The 18,382-nt window shown below is 38.5% G+C and overlaps 2 protein-coding genes across 3 annotated transcripts; one reads left to right on the top strand and one right to left on the bottom strand.

Annotated features, from left to right (window-relative positions):
• The first annotated feature begins 156 nt into the window (after window positions 1–156).
• On the top strand, window positions 157–16,367 carry lmx1al (LIM homeobox transcription factor 1, alpha-like). Of its 2 annotated transcripts, none has more exons than XM_012871057.3 (9): window positions 157–671; window positions 2,364–2,452; window positions 3,167–3,356; window positions 13,244–13,374; window positions 13,779–13,942; window positions 14,096–14,173; window positions 14,268–14,388; window positions 14,467–14,622; window positions 14,762–16,367. In XM_012871057.3, exons 1-9 carry the CDS (start codon window positions 628–630, stop codon window positions 14,917–14,919), a joined length of 1,131 nt encoding a protein of 376 aa, XP_012726511.2. In that variant the 5' UTR covers window positions 157–627; the 3' UTR covers window positions 14,920–16,367. The 2 variants fall into 2 exon arrangements, with proteins under 2 accessions (XP_012726511.2, XP_012726510.2); XM_012871056.3 differs by having other exon boundaries at window positions 160–671; window positions 13,244–13,476.
• Window positions 16,368–16,714: 347 nt separating this feature from the next.
• Window positions 16,715–18,301, bottom strand: LOC105932074 (coiled-coil-helix-coiled-coil-helix domain-containing protein 5). Its single transcript, XM_012871058.3, has 4 exons — window positions 18,159–18,301; window positions 17,845–17,985; window positions 17,604–17,755; window positions 16,715–17,076 (listed from the first exon to the last, which is right to left on the bottom strand). Coding segments are annotated over exons 1-4 (318 nt in total). The 5' UTR covers window positions 18,161–18,301; the 3' UTR covers window positions 16,715–17,053.
• Between the last annotated feature and the right edge of the window lie 81 nt (window positions 18,302–18,382).

The following is an 18,382-nucleotide window of genomic DNA, read 5'->3' as shown; positions in this document are numbered from 1 at the left end:
TTTAATTATACTTTTCAAGCCAGGGCAATGTCCATTTCCATCCAGTGAACTGTGGCAATTTAGATGAATTGTGATGTAAACCGATTTTATTTGTGCGTTATTCTTTCGTAAGTTGTGTTCAGGTGCAAGTGCTCATACGCCTTTGCTGCTTCACTCATTCACCCCAGGATCAAGACGTTTCGGGACATTATTTAGAACCAAAGCAGCAACGGCTTTATTCGTGATACAAGGCAATATCAATACGCCCCTAATTAACTGTGCCCTTATAAATATCGATCTAACCCCAAACACAGATTCAAGAGATTCCCCCCACCTGAGTTATCAATAGGCACGTATTATTGCTCATCTTCTCTCATCATCATCTTCCGCACCTTCTCCCTCCCTCCGTGTCTGTCCATCTCCTCCCTCTGCTTCCCTTTTTTTTTTTCTTTTACGCACAAAACAAACCGGAGCGCGCGCACACGGCTGTGGGAGAAACCGGGAGACACAATAGAGCATATTTTTTGGGGGGAATCATCATGGTGTTGGAATCTCGTCCGTGAGCAAAGTGCGAGGTAGCTGATGTGGACGATCCGTTCGATCGCCTCTGTTCAGTCACACGAGAGCTGGAAGTTCCGCTGGATTTAAATGTTGCCAACCGAGATTTCAGGAGGAGTGTGTTTCACCTCAAGGTAAGACTCCGAAACTCGGGGACAGGTTGCGAGAGAAAGCAGCGTGGCATGGTTCTGTGCAAAAGTTAGACTCGACTGGATGCTTCTTATTCACAAGCAGTCTCTGGGTGGGGGGATGTTCTCTTCTCCTTAATTGTACAAAGGACGTATAAGGGTAATTACACTGACCTATTTTTGGTGAATTATTCCATTATGTATAGACTGAGGATGGATGAGGTGCGGACAGGCTTTTACTATTACCAGTCATATATAGCTCATCTTTGATTTTATCGATAATTATTTTATACAGCCAATGTACGGACGTATTTTTTATTGACTGAAGGAAAAAAATCAAATCCAGTTGTTGAAAACAAAAGTTATTATTATTATTATTATTATTATTATTATTATTATTATTATTATTATTATTATTATTATTATTATTAATATTATTATTATTATTAATATTATTATTATTATTTCTTTGAGTACTCATTAAAATACTAAATTGTTAGTCATTTTATGCGACGGTTTTACTTAAATTACTAATTAGGCAGAATGACACCTACGTTTTATTGATCAGTCCCAGCTTTAAAAAGATAACAGCATTTCAGGCTTTCACAACCTATTGCTGCATGGCAATCATGTCATCAATTTACTTCAGGCACACAGGAAAAATCCCAAATCAAATTAACTCCATTTACATAATTTATTTGTTTTGTTTAATTATTTTGTGTAACAACAGCGCAAATCTCTCTCTCTCTCTCTCTCTCTCTCTCTCTCTCTCTCTCTCTCTCTCTCTCGCTCTCTCTCTCTCTCTCTTCTACATTTTAATTGTAAAAAGCATTATAATGATCATTTACTTTTACAAATCGTTAGTTAGTTGCTAGTCCAACGTAATAAATTATTATAATATCAGAATAAATTTCAAAAGAGAACCTAAAATAAGTTTATCTCTTTTATCAAATGACAACTTTAGCTTTTATCCATTTATTTTACTATGGATGTGCTTTCAAAACAAAATAAAAAAGAAAACTCCACGTTTGATTTTTATCTAAATAGGCAACCTTGCTTTTACTTAAAATTACTTTTTCTTTTTCTTTTGTACCTATTGGTCTTGTCAAATACAATTAAAGATATGAGGTATTTGTTGCCACTAAAAAAAAGCGTTATGACATTTAAACATAATTTACTTCCCATGTTTATTATTTCAATAAGCATGCTTTTTTTTAATCTATATCCAAAAAATAAAAAAGATGAAGAGGAAATAGAAAACCTATGGGTTTGGGCATGTTAGCTTTTTATTTTTTCGTTTTAAAGCAGAATCTAAACAGTAAAACTTTAATAATAAAATTTCAGTTTGAATCTGGTTCCTGAGACAAATGCTGACCTAAAGTGACGTTTGAAACAAAAGCTAACATTTGATGTTCAGGTTCGATTATTTTCTTTTTGTCAAATAAATTATTTAAATACATAGCTTACTTATTTTCTTTTTCTTCTCATTTGTCATTCAGTTTGCTTTGACATTTAAAGACCTGAACCGAGTCCAACATAATTGTTTTTGCCATTTCTGTTTGGTTTTTATCATCTGTACATCGGTGCCGCATAGAAAATTGACGGAATGGTGCTTTTTTTTTCCAGCTTTGGCTCATGCTTTGGGGTGGGAATGTGCTGTGATGATTTCTTCGATATGGTTTTATTTTGTCTCTTTAGCGATCACACCGAGGGAAGGAGAGAGGGAATGAAAACTGAAGAGAACCAGCAGTCCTGTCTGCAACAGCCTCCGTCCTCCACGCCTTTTGGTGAGCTATTTGTTGCACACAGGATTCAGATAAATATGGTTGTTGTTTTTTCTTCTTCTTTTGCAGTATTTAAAAACAATTACATAAAAATCAGTTTGAAAGCTTGACAGATGAGAATTTCTGATTATATATATAAAAAAGAGTCGATTTAAATAAATAGATAATAAATGCGATTTAAAAAAAGATTGAATCTGAAATTGCCTGTTGAATTTGAGACAAATAGTGCATAAATTCTCGCAGGAAAAAAAGGGACAATTTTATACGTAAAATGTTGCGAGATTAACTAGGTTGCACCACAGTAGGAATGACAATCGATGTCCCGATGTACTTCATCATTTTTTAAATGTTTAGGTTCATGACTTTAAGAAAGACGTAGGCAAGATTTAGCAATATTATTTTCTTGCTCTCAACTTTAACCAAGCGCAACGGCAAAGGAAGCAACAAAAAGTCAGTTTAGTGATCCAAGAAATCAAATGTATTTTTTAAATTAACGTCAACATTTTAAATGAGATTCGTATTAAAAGCTATGCGACCTTTTGCCTTTGGAACATCAAAAAGGGATTCTCCCCTTTTCCTTTCAGACGGAACAACAGTTGGCTTGCGCCTGATGATGGGTTTAAGCTTCTTCTTCTTCTTCTTCTTTTTATTATTTTCTATATCAGAACTAGTTCTGGCCTTCTGGGTGTAACTGTGGCAGTGATATGCTCCAACCAGGTGCCGATTTCAGAGGAGGGGGAGAAGTGTGCGCGGGCTGCGAGTCTCCCATCGCCGACCGCTTCCTGCTGCGCGTGAACGAGCGGTCCTGGCACGAGACCTGCGTCAAGTGCGCCGTCTGTCTGAGCGCACTCACCGGGACCTGTTACTGCAGGGACCGTCTGCTGTACTGCAAGCATGACTATGAAAAGTAAGACGCATTTGTTAACACGTTACGGTCGAAGTTTGTTAGACGAAGCATTTAAAAAAATATTGTTTTAAGTTTTTCTGTTGCTCTTCTACTAACACTGACATGTTTTATTTATTTATTTATTTTATTATTGGATGTAGGTGTGTCTCGTTTTATCTATAGCCTGTATTTTTTCCTCTGTAATCACTCATGTTGAAGGTCAAACCCCGGTGGAAATGAGACAGAATGTCATTCATAGGTTCGGGTTCTGGTTGGCCTTTTGATTAGAAGTTGGGTCAAAGGGAGGGTTTAAAAGAGGCTGTAGCCTACATAAGCATGTGGAAGTCGGTGCAAAGTGCTAACAGGGATAGTTGCACAAACTGTGTATAGGAGAAGAAATGATCAATATAAAAGTGCCACGTCATCAATCACTGCTGTTAGTTGTGGTTTATTGTTTTTAATTTAGTGTATGTTTTTTTGTTTTGTTTTTTTTTTGGAAAAGAAAAAAAATTCCAGTATTTTGCACCCAATAAGTATGTTATCGCTTTAGTTCATTGTTTTCTGAACATGATTGATAAGATGATTTTATAGGCAGTCCTAACCTTAGCATTACTACCAGGTTTAGAAAAGTTTTTTTTTTTCTCTCATAAATCCATTATTCTGGACAACTGCACCAAAGGGACAGGTCAACACTACACATGCAACACTGAAATCAGTCAAGCCACTGAAAAAGTATTACATTTTATTAAAATTAAAACTGATACTAGACTGAGTGTGTGCGGGCTAAAAATAGATGTGTAGATACATTTATTGGTTAGGTGCATTCAAAGCTTTACTGACACTGTGGGTATGGTGTAGATTAGAACATATAATATAAATTAAACAGAGTTTCCATGTTATATCAATGCTGTGTTATTATCAGTTTAATTGTAATGGCAGATTTGTTTATCTATTTTATTGTCTAAGCTCTCAGTAGCAATTTGCCTGCCCAAATCACATTTCTGTTAAATTTATATAATGCTGATATATAATGCTAGGTATTCACAATCCTTTTTTCCATTTGTTTCACACTTAGCACCTTCAACTACACTTTTGAATGATTTTAAGCATACGTATATTATACCAAGGTGTAAAACAGTTGTGATAAAACAGCAGCTGGTGAAATGGACAGTACAGGCTTGTCGATTCAGCTACAACTACACGCCTATGGTCACAGAGAGGTTTCCCTTTTGTGTTTTTTTTTTCTTTCTTTTCTTTTGTTTTCTTCTCTGTGCTGCTTGCCGGTATGTATTTGCAGCGGAAGCTACTGAGATGGGCCGCTTAAAGAAAAGCCTGTAGCTTGTTATCATTGTTTTGAAATGTGTCAGACGGCATCCAGCAGCATAGACTCCCCCACTGTACCTGGCATCTGGAGGAGAGAGGGTGAGAAGGAAGAAGATCAAAGCCCCATTGTGTGACGTTTGTCTGGAAAAATGAGTGGGAAAGTGGAGGCAAAACTAGTTATCAGTGATGGAATGAAAAAGGCTGTTTGATTTCCTGGTGCGATGAATGTAATTTCACATCCATATCAATAGTAAGGGCTTAAACCATCACGGTGTTGTTTCAGTTGTTCATGCATATGCCTTGTTGTGTGAGTTGGTGCCAGACTTGGCACACAGTAATGTCTGTGACCTTCAGCAGATCAGCAACAATGTCTCGTTGTTTTCCCTGCAGACTGTCCATCAGCGCCTTACACTACACACTCCCCCATCTAAAGCAGGTGTGTGCCTTGCAACAGAGAAGCTTGTCCAGGAATTTGGAGCGTGCATAAGAATTTTACAGGAATTTCCACAATTATTAGTGCAAGCTTATTTGTCTTTCTGCTTTTTACTTGAGACTCAGTTTCATTATTGCTCCGTCTGCTTCAGAAAAGATCTTTTGCCTGACGCTGATCGAGACTTATGAGTTATATTTGCATGTTTGGAATTACATTAGGATAAATAATCAAAGCATCATCGGATGACACACATTCATATTAAGTCAGCATCTTGCAAACCTTCGGAGATCTCCTGCTCATATTTGATTGGCTCGTTTTTTTCTAAAGCAGTATCTTTGGCTTAATGACATCACTGTGCACAAAGATATACAAACTCTTCACAGCATACTGTCCTTCATCACCTATTTGCCATTGTTTGTTTTCTTCACAGCTCAGCTAAATATACAGGTTGCTTACAAAAGGACAAAAGGAGTAGAATAGATTTACTGGTTGGGGATGAAAAAGTAAGCATGTCAAAGAAAATAAAACAATTCACATTTGAAAACCAATCTGATATTGAAATATGAGCCCATCTCCCACATAATTCATCTCTACTAAACTGCCTGGAAGGCAAAAGCTAATTCAGCATTTGCATATTTAATATTTTTTGAATGGCTGCTTCTCTAATTGTTCTAAGATAGTTGCTTCAAATCTCAAAATATGAATGTAAGGTTTTCAGCATACCAGATTAATTTATTAATAATCAGGTTTACAGGTTTAACAGCTGGAGCACAACACAGAAGTATTCAAATATTCTTTTCTAATTTTATGTTATTCTCAGTGTTGTTCACTGAGGCTTCATCCCAACAAAATAGACTTTTTTTTTCTGCTTCAATATTTTGTAAAATTTAGAGGCATAAACTAATCTCTGGTGCCCATTGTGGATTTTAGCAGTAAATGTGTTTTTCTTTTAAAATTATTGCGTTAATATATGGAAAACATAGTTAATAAATGATATGCAGACAATTTTTAAATAAATAACATTGATTGGTCAAATCAAGGCATTGGATGTGCAAAAGACTCCAACTGTAAGCTCTAGTGGTTTTCTCTACATATAAAAATGGTTTGTTTATCAATGCATTCCTATTAGAGAACTTAATTGCCGGGCTTTCCCAGATTTTCCTTGCTTAATAAGACTGAGTCCAGACAGCTTGTCTGGCAGTGCAGAGCCTAGAAAACACTCCTGTATAACCATAAAAGCAGTTTCAGCCAAGTGAGAAACTGGTTACCAGTGTGGGTTTTCACTTGTCTTTAATGCCACACAATGTAGCTCGAGAGGCAGAGAGAAGTTTAAAACCCCTGATTCTGTCTGAAATTAAAAACTATGTTAACTAAGCAAAACTGTATTGTGAACAGCCTAAACAGAACTCTGTCAAGCGTGTTTTTTTAGTGAACATCTGAGTCTAAAACCAGGGATAAATACATTTCGTCCGCTTTCTCCCTTCCATACCTCCACCCTATCAGCCATTCCTCTCCCTGTCTCTTGATCCATTACCTCATTCATCACTGTCTCCTTTGTAATAATATTTCTGTATACCAAACCTCATTTCCTTCTTGTTGAGATTGATAGCAGTGATGACACCAAACAGTTTATCTCCCCATTTATCCCTTGTTTTCTCTTAATCGCCCCACCACCCGCACCATACTTGCTGCCTTGTGTCTCAGGAGGGGAATGGGAAGAAATTGTGTTGAGACTGATTGGGTTTTGCACTAATTGTTGAAATCTCTTGCTGTCCTGATGACAGATCAGACTGTGGGCTGCTGAGAAATACTAACAGAGAATTATGTAACATGTCAAACTGATAACAAATGTGTATTTCTATAAGAACATACGATTTGAAATTACTTTCGAAATGGTTTAAGCACAAAAAATCCTTTATTTGTATTTTCCACTTGCCCATGACCATTAATAGTGGAAAAAATGCTTTAAAGTGGTGTTGGTATTATTAGAAAACAAACATGCTTGTGTTTATGGACATAAATCATCCAGTAATTCCAAACTTGCAAGATCTGTTATTTATTAATGGTCTGAATGACAGGACAATAACTAAAGCTGATGGTTTATTGAAAAAAAATACATTCCCTATAAAATGTAACTAAAAATTTAAGTTGTCTTTATTGATTATGATTTAGGTAAATCATAACTGCTTTTTTCATATTAGAACTTCCGTATTTGTAGACACGGATATATTTGTTGGTAACCCATGGTAAAGTGGAATGAAAACCTTAATAATTTATGCTTTATTGTAGAAAAACTTTAGAAACAAATATAGAAAGAGTCAACTTTTAATCCGGAGACCCTTATTTGGTGGGGAAAACAACTCATGTTAAGAAACAATTAATTGTAACAAAATACCGGCAATACAATCTTTGGCACCTCTAACAATCCCTTCAAAATACATGTTAACTAAATCATTGATTTTACTGACACCTTTTAAGCTGACTAAAGTTTATGAGAGCTTCTTATTTGCAATTCATTGCTTTCCGTCTTCCTGGGCAATAAATATAGCATGATACACATCCGGTTCTCTTGGACACATATTTATCTTTCCACTATGCATCATTAGGATAGTAAGGGAAGTGAAAAAAAATCTGCACAGCTCACTATCAGAAGACTGCAGTAATTTCAGTAGACCTACTGACATCTTGGGGGCCACCAAGTCTCCATAACAACCGTTAGACGCTACATAGCAACAACACTTTGAAAAGCCTGCCAGGAAGAAGCCTCCTCTGTCCCACAATCATAAATAAACATGTAAAGTTTGCTCTATTAAACTGGAAGTGTTTGCTCCGGTCAGATAAGACATCAGTTGAGCTTTTTCAGCACCAGTCACTCCAGGTGGGTTTGGCTTGATAATTTTTAATAATAATTGATAATTAAATATGTAGGAATAGTATGGTGGAGCATCTGCGATTCTGTGGGCCTGTTTCTCTTGCAAAGGTTCTGGAAATTTTGTTAACCTTGCATGGTATTATAAACTGTTTATTGCTGGTAAACTATAAGTGGGTTGTTGTTGTGTCTGTCAATAGGCCAACACATATGGCCCTGTAAACACAACAATGGTTCACAAAATATCAGTCAGTTCCCAGAGTTAAATCCATGAGAAAACTTTTAAATTAAGTTAAACAGTAGAAACCATAAGAGAATACCATGGATTCTGGGTGATACAGAGAGTTTGTGCAAGAAAGAATGGTAAAAGATCTCTTTCCCTAAATGCTGCAAACTTGTGAAATGTAACAAGAGAAGACAAAGAGTTGCCCTATAGGTAAAAGGGGGTTAGGCAAGGTATCAAGAGCAAGGGTAGCAACAATTGTGCCACTTGCAGTTTTGTTGAAAGCAAGAATTTCTTATAATGGGATTTTTCCACAACTTAATAAATGTACTCAACTTAAAAGGTAGATTTTTCTAATATTTTCAGTGTGAGATACGACTACTGCAAAAGGAAAAAAAAATCTTTACTCATCTGTACATAATTTGCCAACAAATCTGTTGTCTTTTGTATATAAACTCCAGTCAAGGGAGCCGAATATTACACCCATTCATATATTGCAATTTTAAAGCACTACCATGCCATTATTTTAGCAAAATTAGCAGTTCAACAGAAGACGGTTGGACATTTGCCAGATGAAAAGAAAATGGGGATGAGGGAGTTAAACGTCTTCCTGTTTTGTTTTGTCCTGATGATGTGCTGTTACCTAAAATCAGATCTGATGAAATGGGTATGGGAACATAAAACAAAGCTTCAAGTGATCGAGAATGGGCTCAGAATGGGATAAACAAAGTAAAGAGGAGATATTTGAGAGTTTTCATGAGAAAAGGATTACTTATGGGTTGATTTTTGTCTGGTATATCGGTGTGTTTGTGTGAGTATGTCTGTGGGAGGGGTCGTGCGTTTGATATTGCCACTGTTTTTGCATAATGTGAGATGAGACCCCATCATCTTTCCTCCCCCACAACAATTTTATAACAGACAGCTAATAAATGTTTCATGGCAGAACAAGCTGCTCGCTTCAGCTTTATTAAATCTGAGATAATAAAAGCAGAGAGGGAGAAGGGAAAAAAGAGTGAGAATAGGGGGTTGCATCAGAGAGAGAGAGAGATAGAGAGATTGGCATAGACTTTTCTCTAACCAGCCTGCTGTATCTTCTGTTTCTGAGGTAACGGACCCCACTGTCCCCCACCAGCCCCTCCCTGCTGCTTCCCGCTCCGCCAGAGTCAGACAGGAAATGAGAAACGGGCAGACAGGATATTGCGTTCTGGTGGCCTGGGGATTAACTGTTTTATCTAAACTAACACACACTCTATCACTCACGCTCACAAACACACATCTACATCCTGACACATAGCATTCGTTCTTGATCAAAGACACACAAGTGCTCACAGAAACACATTCTACGCAGACCATGCATGTCATACAGGTTTTTGGTGACTTTTTGTTTAAATATTTCCAGAATCAGTTCTGCTCTACGCTGGTGGTGTTACTAGTGTGAAAATTTTTTAATGGAGCTATAAAACGGTATGTGAGGTTTTGGTTTTGGAAAGCAGCCGTTAAGCACAAAGACCACTGATATTAAAGGTTGACGTGATGGACAAATGACAGCATCTGTTGCTGTTTTATTAGTGTTTGCACACCCATGCACCTTATCTGTTTACATCACATTTATTTCTGTGTTTGAGTGCATTTGTGAATGCATGAGTGCAAGAGACATCTATCTATCTATCTATCTATCTATCTATCTATCTATCTATCTATCTATATATATATATATATATATATATATATATATATATATATATATATATATAGAGAGAGAGAGAGAGAGAGAGAGAGAGAGAGAGAGAGAGAGAGAGAGAGAGAGAGAGAGAGAGAGAGAGAGAGAGAGAGAGAAGGGCAAAAATAGACATGGTGGATATATACATATCCACCATATATACATATATTGATGCTGATATTTATCAATATACAGCTATACCTATACGCAAACACACACACACACACACACACACACAAACTGTATGTGAGAGAGTGGTGGCTGGGTAGCAAGTATCGTGGGGAATGCTGGGAGATTTTAATAACACAGAAGCAGCGCAGGGAGATTTAATAAAAGGAGATGATGTGATTACTGAACCCTGGCTCTGAGCCATTTTGCTCCACAGAGCAATATCCGCCAAAAGTGTGCACGCATGTGTGTACACACACACACACACACACACACACACACACACACACACACACACACACACACACACACACACACGCACGCAAACACACACGCACGCACATACCTAAGAAATAAAAAACAAAATAGAACTTAAAAGTAAGATTGATGCATATGATTTGTTCTTTTCTCCTGTATCTCTTCAATCCTTTGTTATACCTTAATTTTCAGGGAGCGCCGTTTATGTGTCACATGTTGCTGTCAGTAAGTTTGTGCGAAACAAAATATAGCACATCGAGACCTGAGTGTATCATACGCTGGGAGTAAATAACAGTCCAGGTGTTTAAAATTCAGCTATTTAAGTTCCACTGAACCCAAACCAAGCATAATTCTGAGCCAGTGTAACCAAACCGATACCTGTATAAATATTAATCATGACAACACAGGGATAAACTAAACTGTAACAGCTCTAAGACATATACATATTTATGAAATGATTGTATTTCAGTCCAGACAGTGTTAAACTTGTCGGAGCTCACAGGCTAAACAATGCCACATGACACAGCTTAGGGAGATGGCAAAGACTCTGGTTGTATGCCTGGGATCTAGAAAAATACAAACAGGAAAAACGCGATTATATCAGAACTCTACGAATGCAGCGCGACTCTTTGTCTTTCTGAATTTGATCTTTCTAATCTCTGAGCTCTAACCTGCTAACCCCCTATCGCCTCAACAATCCATGGCATTACACATGAAAGGGACTTTTTTTTTTCTTTTAATCTCGTACAAAACAAACTCTTGGCTGATGTGCACTTGTATGCCCTTTTCTTTTGCCGCTGAGTTAATGTATTGACAAACTGCGATGTACAAACTGTTCTTTTGTTTAAAGCGATTCCAGCTAAAGTATTTTCACACAAATTCACTTACGGGTTAATTGATATTATCAAGCATTCCTTCAGATACTTAGATATTTAAAATGATAAATGTGCCGCAATTTGAATCATTCTTTATATCAACATGGGGAAGCTAAAGTTCGGCTGCTTCAGGTGCAGGATTGCCCTCCCTCGATCGTGTTCATTGTGATTTTGGTAAACTGCCCCTCAAACATGACCATGTGCCAGTGATACTTCTATTAGAGGGATTAGACTGATCTACTTACAGACCCCCCTCTGCGGCAGTTACCCCAAGTTGCCTTCATGTGCCACGTTGAGTAAATTCCTACCGTGCTGTGTACACATTGATTAGGGAGTGTTGGATTTAACCACACACATCCACCGTCTCATGTCAAGCAGCCCTGATAATTCTGTTCTGTTGAGTGTTGTCCACAGTGAAAGCAACTACTTAAGACGCTCAAGTGTCTATTCAGATGGAGGGTCAGTGTGTGTGAAGAGGTACACTGATGAGCTCTTCTTTGTAGCTCATGGTCCAGATATCCCCCACTAACATATCACAATTTTGCAGACGAATCATCCGTCTGGAATGCGTTGCGTTGCTTTGGTTAGAAAGTAGGTTAAAGAACAGTAACACGTAAAGCCCTATGGCAATTTAGTAATCTGGTTGACAATAGGCATAACACTTTTCTTTTTGATATCAAGTTGGGGGCACTGTCATTTGGGGAATTTAAGGAGAGTGTTTGGCAGATGGATTGAAAAAGATTAGCTGCAGCAGCTGCGTTTGAGACAGAATCGCAGATTAGAAGCTCTAATGTGCAGACCTGGCTCCGTCTTTGTACTCCAGATTTGGAAAGCAACACCTTGCTCTCAATCAGACTGGGGGGGTCGGTACTTCGCTCTTTATCAACTCCTCACCCCTTTACTTGCCTTTTCATTCTCTCTCCCTTCTTAACAAGGTGGGAGCTTTATTTGTGATGCTATTTCAGTATCCATGAGGCTCGATTGATTTTAGAGCCCTCCTATTGCTCTTAAGTACCTCATTCTTCTGAAGTGATCGACTGGTGTTCTTTTGCATTAAAACCCTTTCCTTGCTTGAGTTATTTCAAACCACCAGCACAATGACGGATGCTGAATATAAGTAAATAAGTAAGGCAGTTGTTGCATGCCCTAATGTCGGTGTGCATGCACGTGTATGCGTGGTACCTGTGTGTGTGTGTGTGTGTGTGTGTGCATGCATGTGTGTGTTTTATTTGTGTGCATAAGTGAGAGGAGAGAGATTAACCCCATGCTATCACCAATCCCTGGTTATGAGTTTACAGCGTCTGTCTGGCCATCTCACTGTTTAAACAACAATCTAATTAATCCTGTCTTTATTAGTTTCAGTGAACTGGGGAGGGAGGCTTGGAGGACATGAGGGAAAACTGGGAATGTTGGCAGAAAAGGCTGAGGGAGGGGGAGGAAACCAAGTGCAAGAACAGGGATTTGGGAGGAATTTGAAGTCAGAGACTTGGGCCTGTGAATGTAAATAGGCCCTGGAAGTCATTGTAAAGCATGAGAGCAATTGAAAGGTTATAACATCACAGAGGGGGAGAAATGGGGGAACTAAAGAATGCAAGTAGTCATGAGGCTCCAACAAAGACTATTTTAAGCCTAATTTGCAAAGTCGCATATATATTTTTAAGATTGTGGTTTGTATAAATTAACCCAGAATGTTAAAAGATCTCAAGCTTCAATGATTATGCTGGAAAATACAGCAGATTATCAACTAACTACTGCCACCTACTGTCGTCAGGGAGAAAAAAAAAACACAAACTGTTTGAAACAACTGTTACTCATCTTAACAGATGTTCACCTTGTTGCTCTGTGAATTGGGTAATGCCTGTACAGTCTTTAATTAAGAGACTTCACTCATCTCCATTTTTATTGCAGCTGAGGGTAAATATATTAGTGCTCCTTGTTTGCATCTTCATATTTAATTGCCTTCACTCCTTTCCTGTTTTCAGACATAAAACAAATGTGAACACAGAAGGGCATGTGTCTGTGCTTCTTTGTACTTTCAGGCTCTTTGTAAGGAAGTGCAGTGCCTGCCTGCAGGTCATTGGACGCTCCGAGCTGATAATGCGTGTGCTAGGCCAGGTATACCACCTGGGCTGCTTCAGCTGCTGCGAGTGCGAACGCCGACTGCAGAGAGGTGATGAGTTTGTGCTGAAAGAAGGCCAGCTGCTCTGCCGCATGGACTATGAAAAGGAGAGGGAAATGCTTGCTGCAATTAGTCCTGCTCCAACTGAATCAGGTGTAGTGTTTGATGCAATACTGTTTAACTTGTACTGCATCTAAGAGAAGTCAAAATAGACGAGGGATTTCTTTGGTAAATTCTGGTCATTTGCCCTGTTGTTGATCAATCACAGTTTTAAACAGATCTAATCACAATCAGATTTTAACAAATCACCAAGTCGCATGATTGGGGAAAATATGATTTTAAGTGTCCAGCTTGTGTCAGGTCAGGAAAGACAACCAGACAGGGCCAAACTGTCTTGCTGAGCACATTGCACTGGGGTCTGAGTTTGAGCTTTGTCAACTCCTTATCTTATTCAGTAAAAAGCGAGGATGAAGATGGCGGGGGAGGCTCTGGCAGTGGGAAAGGTGGTGATGAAGGCAAAGAGCACAAGCGTTCGAAACGACCACGCACCATCTTGACTACACAGCAGCGGCGAGCTTTCAAGGCCTCCTTTGAAGTATCAGCCAAGCCATGCCGAAAGGTGGGTGGATCAGCTTCTTATCGGTGGAAACGCAAGCCAAAAACAGACCTCGACTTTCCTTTCAGAGTTCATTGTTTTTTTTCCCCCTGCTTGTCTGATAAAGACATTTATCAAGTGTGTATCCACAAAGCAATGAAAAACTCTAACCTGTAGGTGAGGGAGACACTGGCTGCTGAGACGGGCCTGACAGTGCGGGTTGTGCAGGTGTGGTTTCAAAACCAGAGAGCTAAGGTGAGGCTCTATCTTTTTCTTGAAGGGGCATTCAGTCACTTTAAACGTTAGCACCCTCAGAAACAGCCTCACAGCGTCCAATTTTGTGCCTCAGATGAAAAAGATAGCTCGCCGACAGCAGCAACAGCAGCAGCAGCAACAGGAACAAGAGCAACTGGGAGGGACCAGGAGAGGACCTAGCAGAGGGGGCCGCCAAAGCAACGATGACAGTGAGGGTGAGAGCAAGAAATTAGATTTTTAGGAAAGCAGACAAAAACCCTGAAATGTTTAAAATGAACTTTCCCCCTTTCTAGATGGATCTAGTACTCACGGCATGGACAGCATGCTAGGATACCCGTCTCTGCCACGTCAGCAGCTACTTTCTCTGGACCCCAACATCTACGGAGGAGAGCCATTTCGTCATGGGCTGACGCCTCCTCAACTAAACAGTGAGCAGATCCACTCATATGGTAAGACACGTGCATAAAGTCCCAAGTTTGAATCCCATTTTCAGGCATAAACTTACATTCTAATGCTTTCCTTTTAGCCTTCTTGACATTAAGTTTTACCACAGATATTTGGATTCTTCTCTAATTTTTTTTGCTACAGACTCGGAGACAGTCTTCCATGATTTGGACAGCGATGGAAGCCTCAGTCACCTTGGTGATTGTCTCTTGGCAACAGGAGAAGGCGGTCTTCTGGCAGGACGAGTAGGAAACCCCATTGACCGTCTCTACTCCATGCAGAACTCCTACTTCACCTCCTGACCCTTAAAAACTCTCTTCTTTACCCCTCCTGTTCCACCTTTCGCCCCAGAGAAGCAACCCATCTATGGGACTATTCTGAATTAAACTGGCTAGAGCCAAACATACGTCTGAGCTTTTATCACTGGAACACATCATCACAAGTCAGACGGTCATAATATCACTCTGCTAATGTCCTCTCATGCTTTCCTTAAGAAGAATCATATGCTGGAAAAATAGACACTGTAAATGTCCATGACAATGGCCTTCTATTTTTTTCCCCCATTGTATTTATGCCATACTCACTGAAACATATTTGATTTCCCTTTCCAACAGAAAAAAAGACGGCCACGCATATACCAATCAGTACCCTACATTTAAATAAGTTGCAGAATTTCAAGGAATCAGTCAAGTTAAATGTATGTAGGGAGTAGTACTAGTTACAAGCATTTGGGAGTCTAAACTATTTTAGTACGTTGGTGAGATAACTTTGTTTTGTCTGGATTTATTTTTAATCAATGTGTGGATGGCTGCAACATATACAAGAGTATATGGATTGGACTACAGTTTTGCTCTCAGGTTAGTGTGTATGTTTTTGTGACCTGAGTCTGATCTCAGGAAATTGTGCTGGATAGAATGATAACTTTAACTTCCCTAGTATTTCAAATAGCATTTTTTTTTGACACATAACAGCTAAAAAAAGAAGTGGACCAAAAACGCAATCTTTTGCATTTTGAAAATAGATGACCCTTCAAGGTCATTTGGAAAGCCTTAAGCAGAAACAGGGTTGTATAAGTGATCGTTACTTTAGTTTACACTTTTATAATATTAGTGCTGTAAATTACAACCAAAAGACAAACTCTTGCCCAAATCTTAGGACACCAAGTCCACGATGATAAATTACAACTGTAAATCTGAGAATGACTGTGTTACACATAATTGTTGCAATCACTTTCTGTAATGATTTCCTTTGTCAAGAATATCCTACTAGACACTGTTGGGTAGACATTTTGTACCTTCTGTGATAATCAGCAAATGTTTAAACTATAGCATGATATTTGTGTGCCACAAAGTAGATCTATAGAACTAGAATCCAATTTTATTTTGGATAGCAAATGTTGCAGAAAGGATCAGAACAGACCCATCCTGTGGCACAGCATTAAAAGAAAAAGAAAAAAAAAAGAATTAGGATGATACCCGCCTCATTCAGACATCAGTGATCTGCCAGAGCCTGGGATACTCTCAAGAATTTTTTTTGGTTTCTGATAATACATGGTGTTTTTACTGTGATATTAATGTGAATGTAACTTATTTGTGTGGTAGTAGATGACATTTTATCTATTTTGTTCAGTGACAGCAAGGTGATGTGCTTTGAATTTAATGTTCCTGTATCTTAAATACAATCTGCAGTTTTGCCTTTAAAGTAAAATTGGCTTTATTGTCATTGATACAATAAAAAAAAATGAAATACCTACCAACTTCTCACATGGCATGAACGAATACACCTTAAAGGAATCTGTTTCTCCTCCATTACTCACCCCAAAACCTTTAATAATTGAACCAGAAAATGTCTGTTCTGCTTAATGGTCACAAGGTTCATAACTCAACATCCTCCCTCTGTCTGTCTCAGTAGTCCTGCTGATTAGAGGTGAACAACCTCCTCTTTCTCCCCCTATCTTCCCAGACTCCCTATTGCTCAGTGACCGAATAGTCAGTAGGGTTTGTGTGGGAGCGATGCATTCCAGTTTAATATTTGACTATGACCTGGAGACGGCATTGGGAGGAGGGACAGAAATAAACAACACAAAACAACAGAGGATTATAGTTCCAAATGAGTAATAGAAACCTAATATCAGTTTAGTAAAATTGGAAAATTTGAAACATTGCAAACCTGACTCTTTTTTTTTTTAATTCAAAGACAAATATAAATTGTATTCAGATAAGGACCCTTATTACGGGACCCACTCGAAGGCTATAATTTACAGTGTTGGAGCATTGTTACTTTTTACAGTTGATATCAGTAGGTCACAGTGAAATGAATATATATTTAACACTCTATATATACACAATTACACAGTTGACGCATCCAAATCCAGCTTGTGTATGCTGCTGATAGCCAGGGGTTTTATCCGACGATGGAAGTTGCTGAATCCTACGATCACTCAGGAGCTGAATCGGATGCTGGGAGTAAAAGAGCAGAAAGTGGCCTGTTAAAAGTTTTTTTTCCAACAATGAATCAGATTGTGCAGAATTTGATTCATCTTTTCAGCAGGTCAATTGTACATGATTCACCCTCCTAGTGCCACCATATCAGCACAGGTGAAACTTCCCCTTTATGAAAACAAAGTAATGCTAAACAACCATCTACATTTGGAGTTGCCTTGGCAAATAGGGCTGAAGCACACATTCATTGCATTTTTATACTTCTTGTGCCATAAAATCCAGGTACCATATGCACAATTGTGATCAAATAAGAGGTATTGGGAGTGTGTAACAGAAACACTGAATAAACAGCATAGACTAACGATTATATATATATATATATATATATATATATATATATATATATATATATATATATATATATGATATGTACACATATCAGAGAAATAAGGATAATGTGTAAAACGAAATCAGAAGCATTTTACAAGTCAGTGTTGATATGTGACCTTGAGATTGAGATCTTTGACGCCAATTTGAGGTCTTACCCACGGTGCTGAGGTCAACAGAGTCTGCACAGCCCAGAAAGCGGGTCACGTGGGCTGCACAGGTGGTAGGTGTGCTCTGGTTTTCTTTCAGACACTGCTCAAATTTCCCGAATTCTGTTGAACAGTCTTCCTTGATCTTCTGGATCACCGGACTGTAAACATTCAGAGGTCATATAGGCACACAAATTCCAGGAGAGGTGTGAAGGTCTCATAGGGGCTTAGGATAGATGCGTAGACTTACTGCGACGATGTACATTGCGAAACCTTCGTCTTTAGGTCATGGCACTTGTGTTGCCATGATGTGGGATTTGAGGCAACGCACGACCCATATGTCTCCAGTTCTTTATAACAGTACTTTGCCGATATTTCCATAGCTGCTTGCCTGAAAATAAACAGATTTATACAGACAGTGGTTACAGTCTCGTCGTCTTATATCAATCTGAATAAAACGTGCTAAAGCAGCAGCACTCTGCAGATGGAGCATTAGTGACCGCACTAGTAAACATGATAAATATATAATGTATTACTAAAAGGATCCATAATTTAAATTCTTACATGTTGCTGTCCGAAGTTGTGTCGACTATTAAAGCTTTGCAAACAAGGTTATACTACCACTACTTCAGCGTGTGGAAACGAAATCTATGCGATTAACAGCTATGACACGCAGGGTGGAAAAAAACAACATCCTGGTGATGTTCAGTTTTATTGGCGCAGTTGTGTGTCAGTCACACATTTAGGTAACGCCCCATACAGTGACGTTAATACTTAAAGGGATAGTA

Source organism: Fundulus heteroclitus, chromosome 16 (genome assembly GCF_011125445.2).
Source record: "Fundulus heteroclitus isolate FHET01 chromosome 16, MU-UCD_Fhet_4.1, whole genome shotgun sequence".
In the NCBI taxonomy this organism is placed as follows: Eukaryota; Metazoa; Chordata; class Actinopteri; order Cyprinodontiformes; family Fundulidae; genus Fundulus; species Fundulus heteroclitus.
The sequence above is the reverse complement of the archived record's forward strand: the minus strand, read 5'-3'. Positions and strand labels throughout refer to the sequence as shown.

Bases quoted from the DNA above. Each gene is read 5' to 3' on its own strand.
- lmx1al (XM_012871056.3), top strand. From the start codon at position 628: ATGTTGCCAACCGAGATTTCAGGAGGAGTGTGTTTCACCTCAAG. The intron at 2,453-3,166 runs GTGAGCTATTTG...TGCTCCAACCAG, and splicing joins TCCGTCCTCCACGCCTTTTG to GTGCCGATTTCAGAGGAGGG. The intron at 14,174-14,267 runs GTGAGGCTCTAT...TTTGTGCCTCAG, and splicing joins TTCAAAACCAGAGAGCTAAG to ATGAAAAAGATAGCTCGCCG.
- LOC105932074 (XM_012871058.3), bottom strand. The intron at 17,756-17,844 runs GTAAGTCTACGC...GAATGTTTACAG, and splicing joins TCGCAATGTACATCGTCGCA to TCCGGTGATCCAGAAGATCA. The intron at 17,077-17,603 runs GTAAGACCTCAA...TTTTACTCCCAG, and splicing joins TGTTGACCTCAGCACCGTGG to CATCCGATTCAGCTCCTGAG.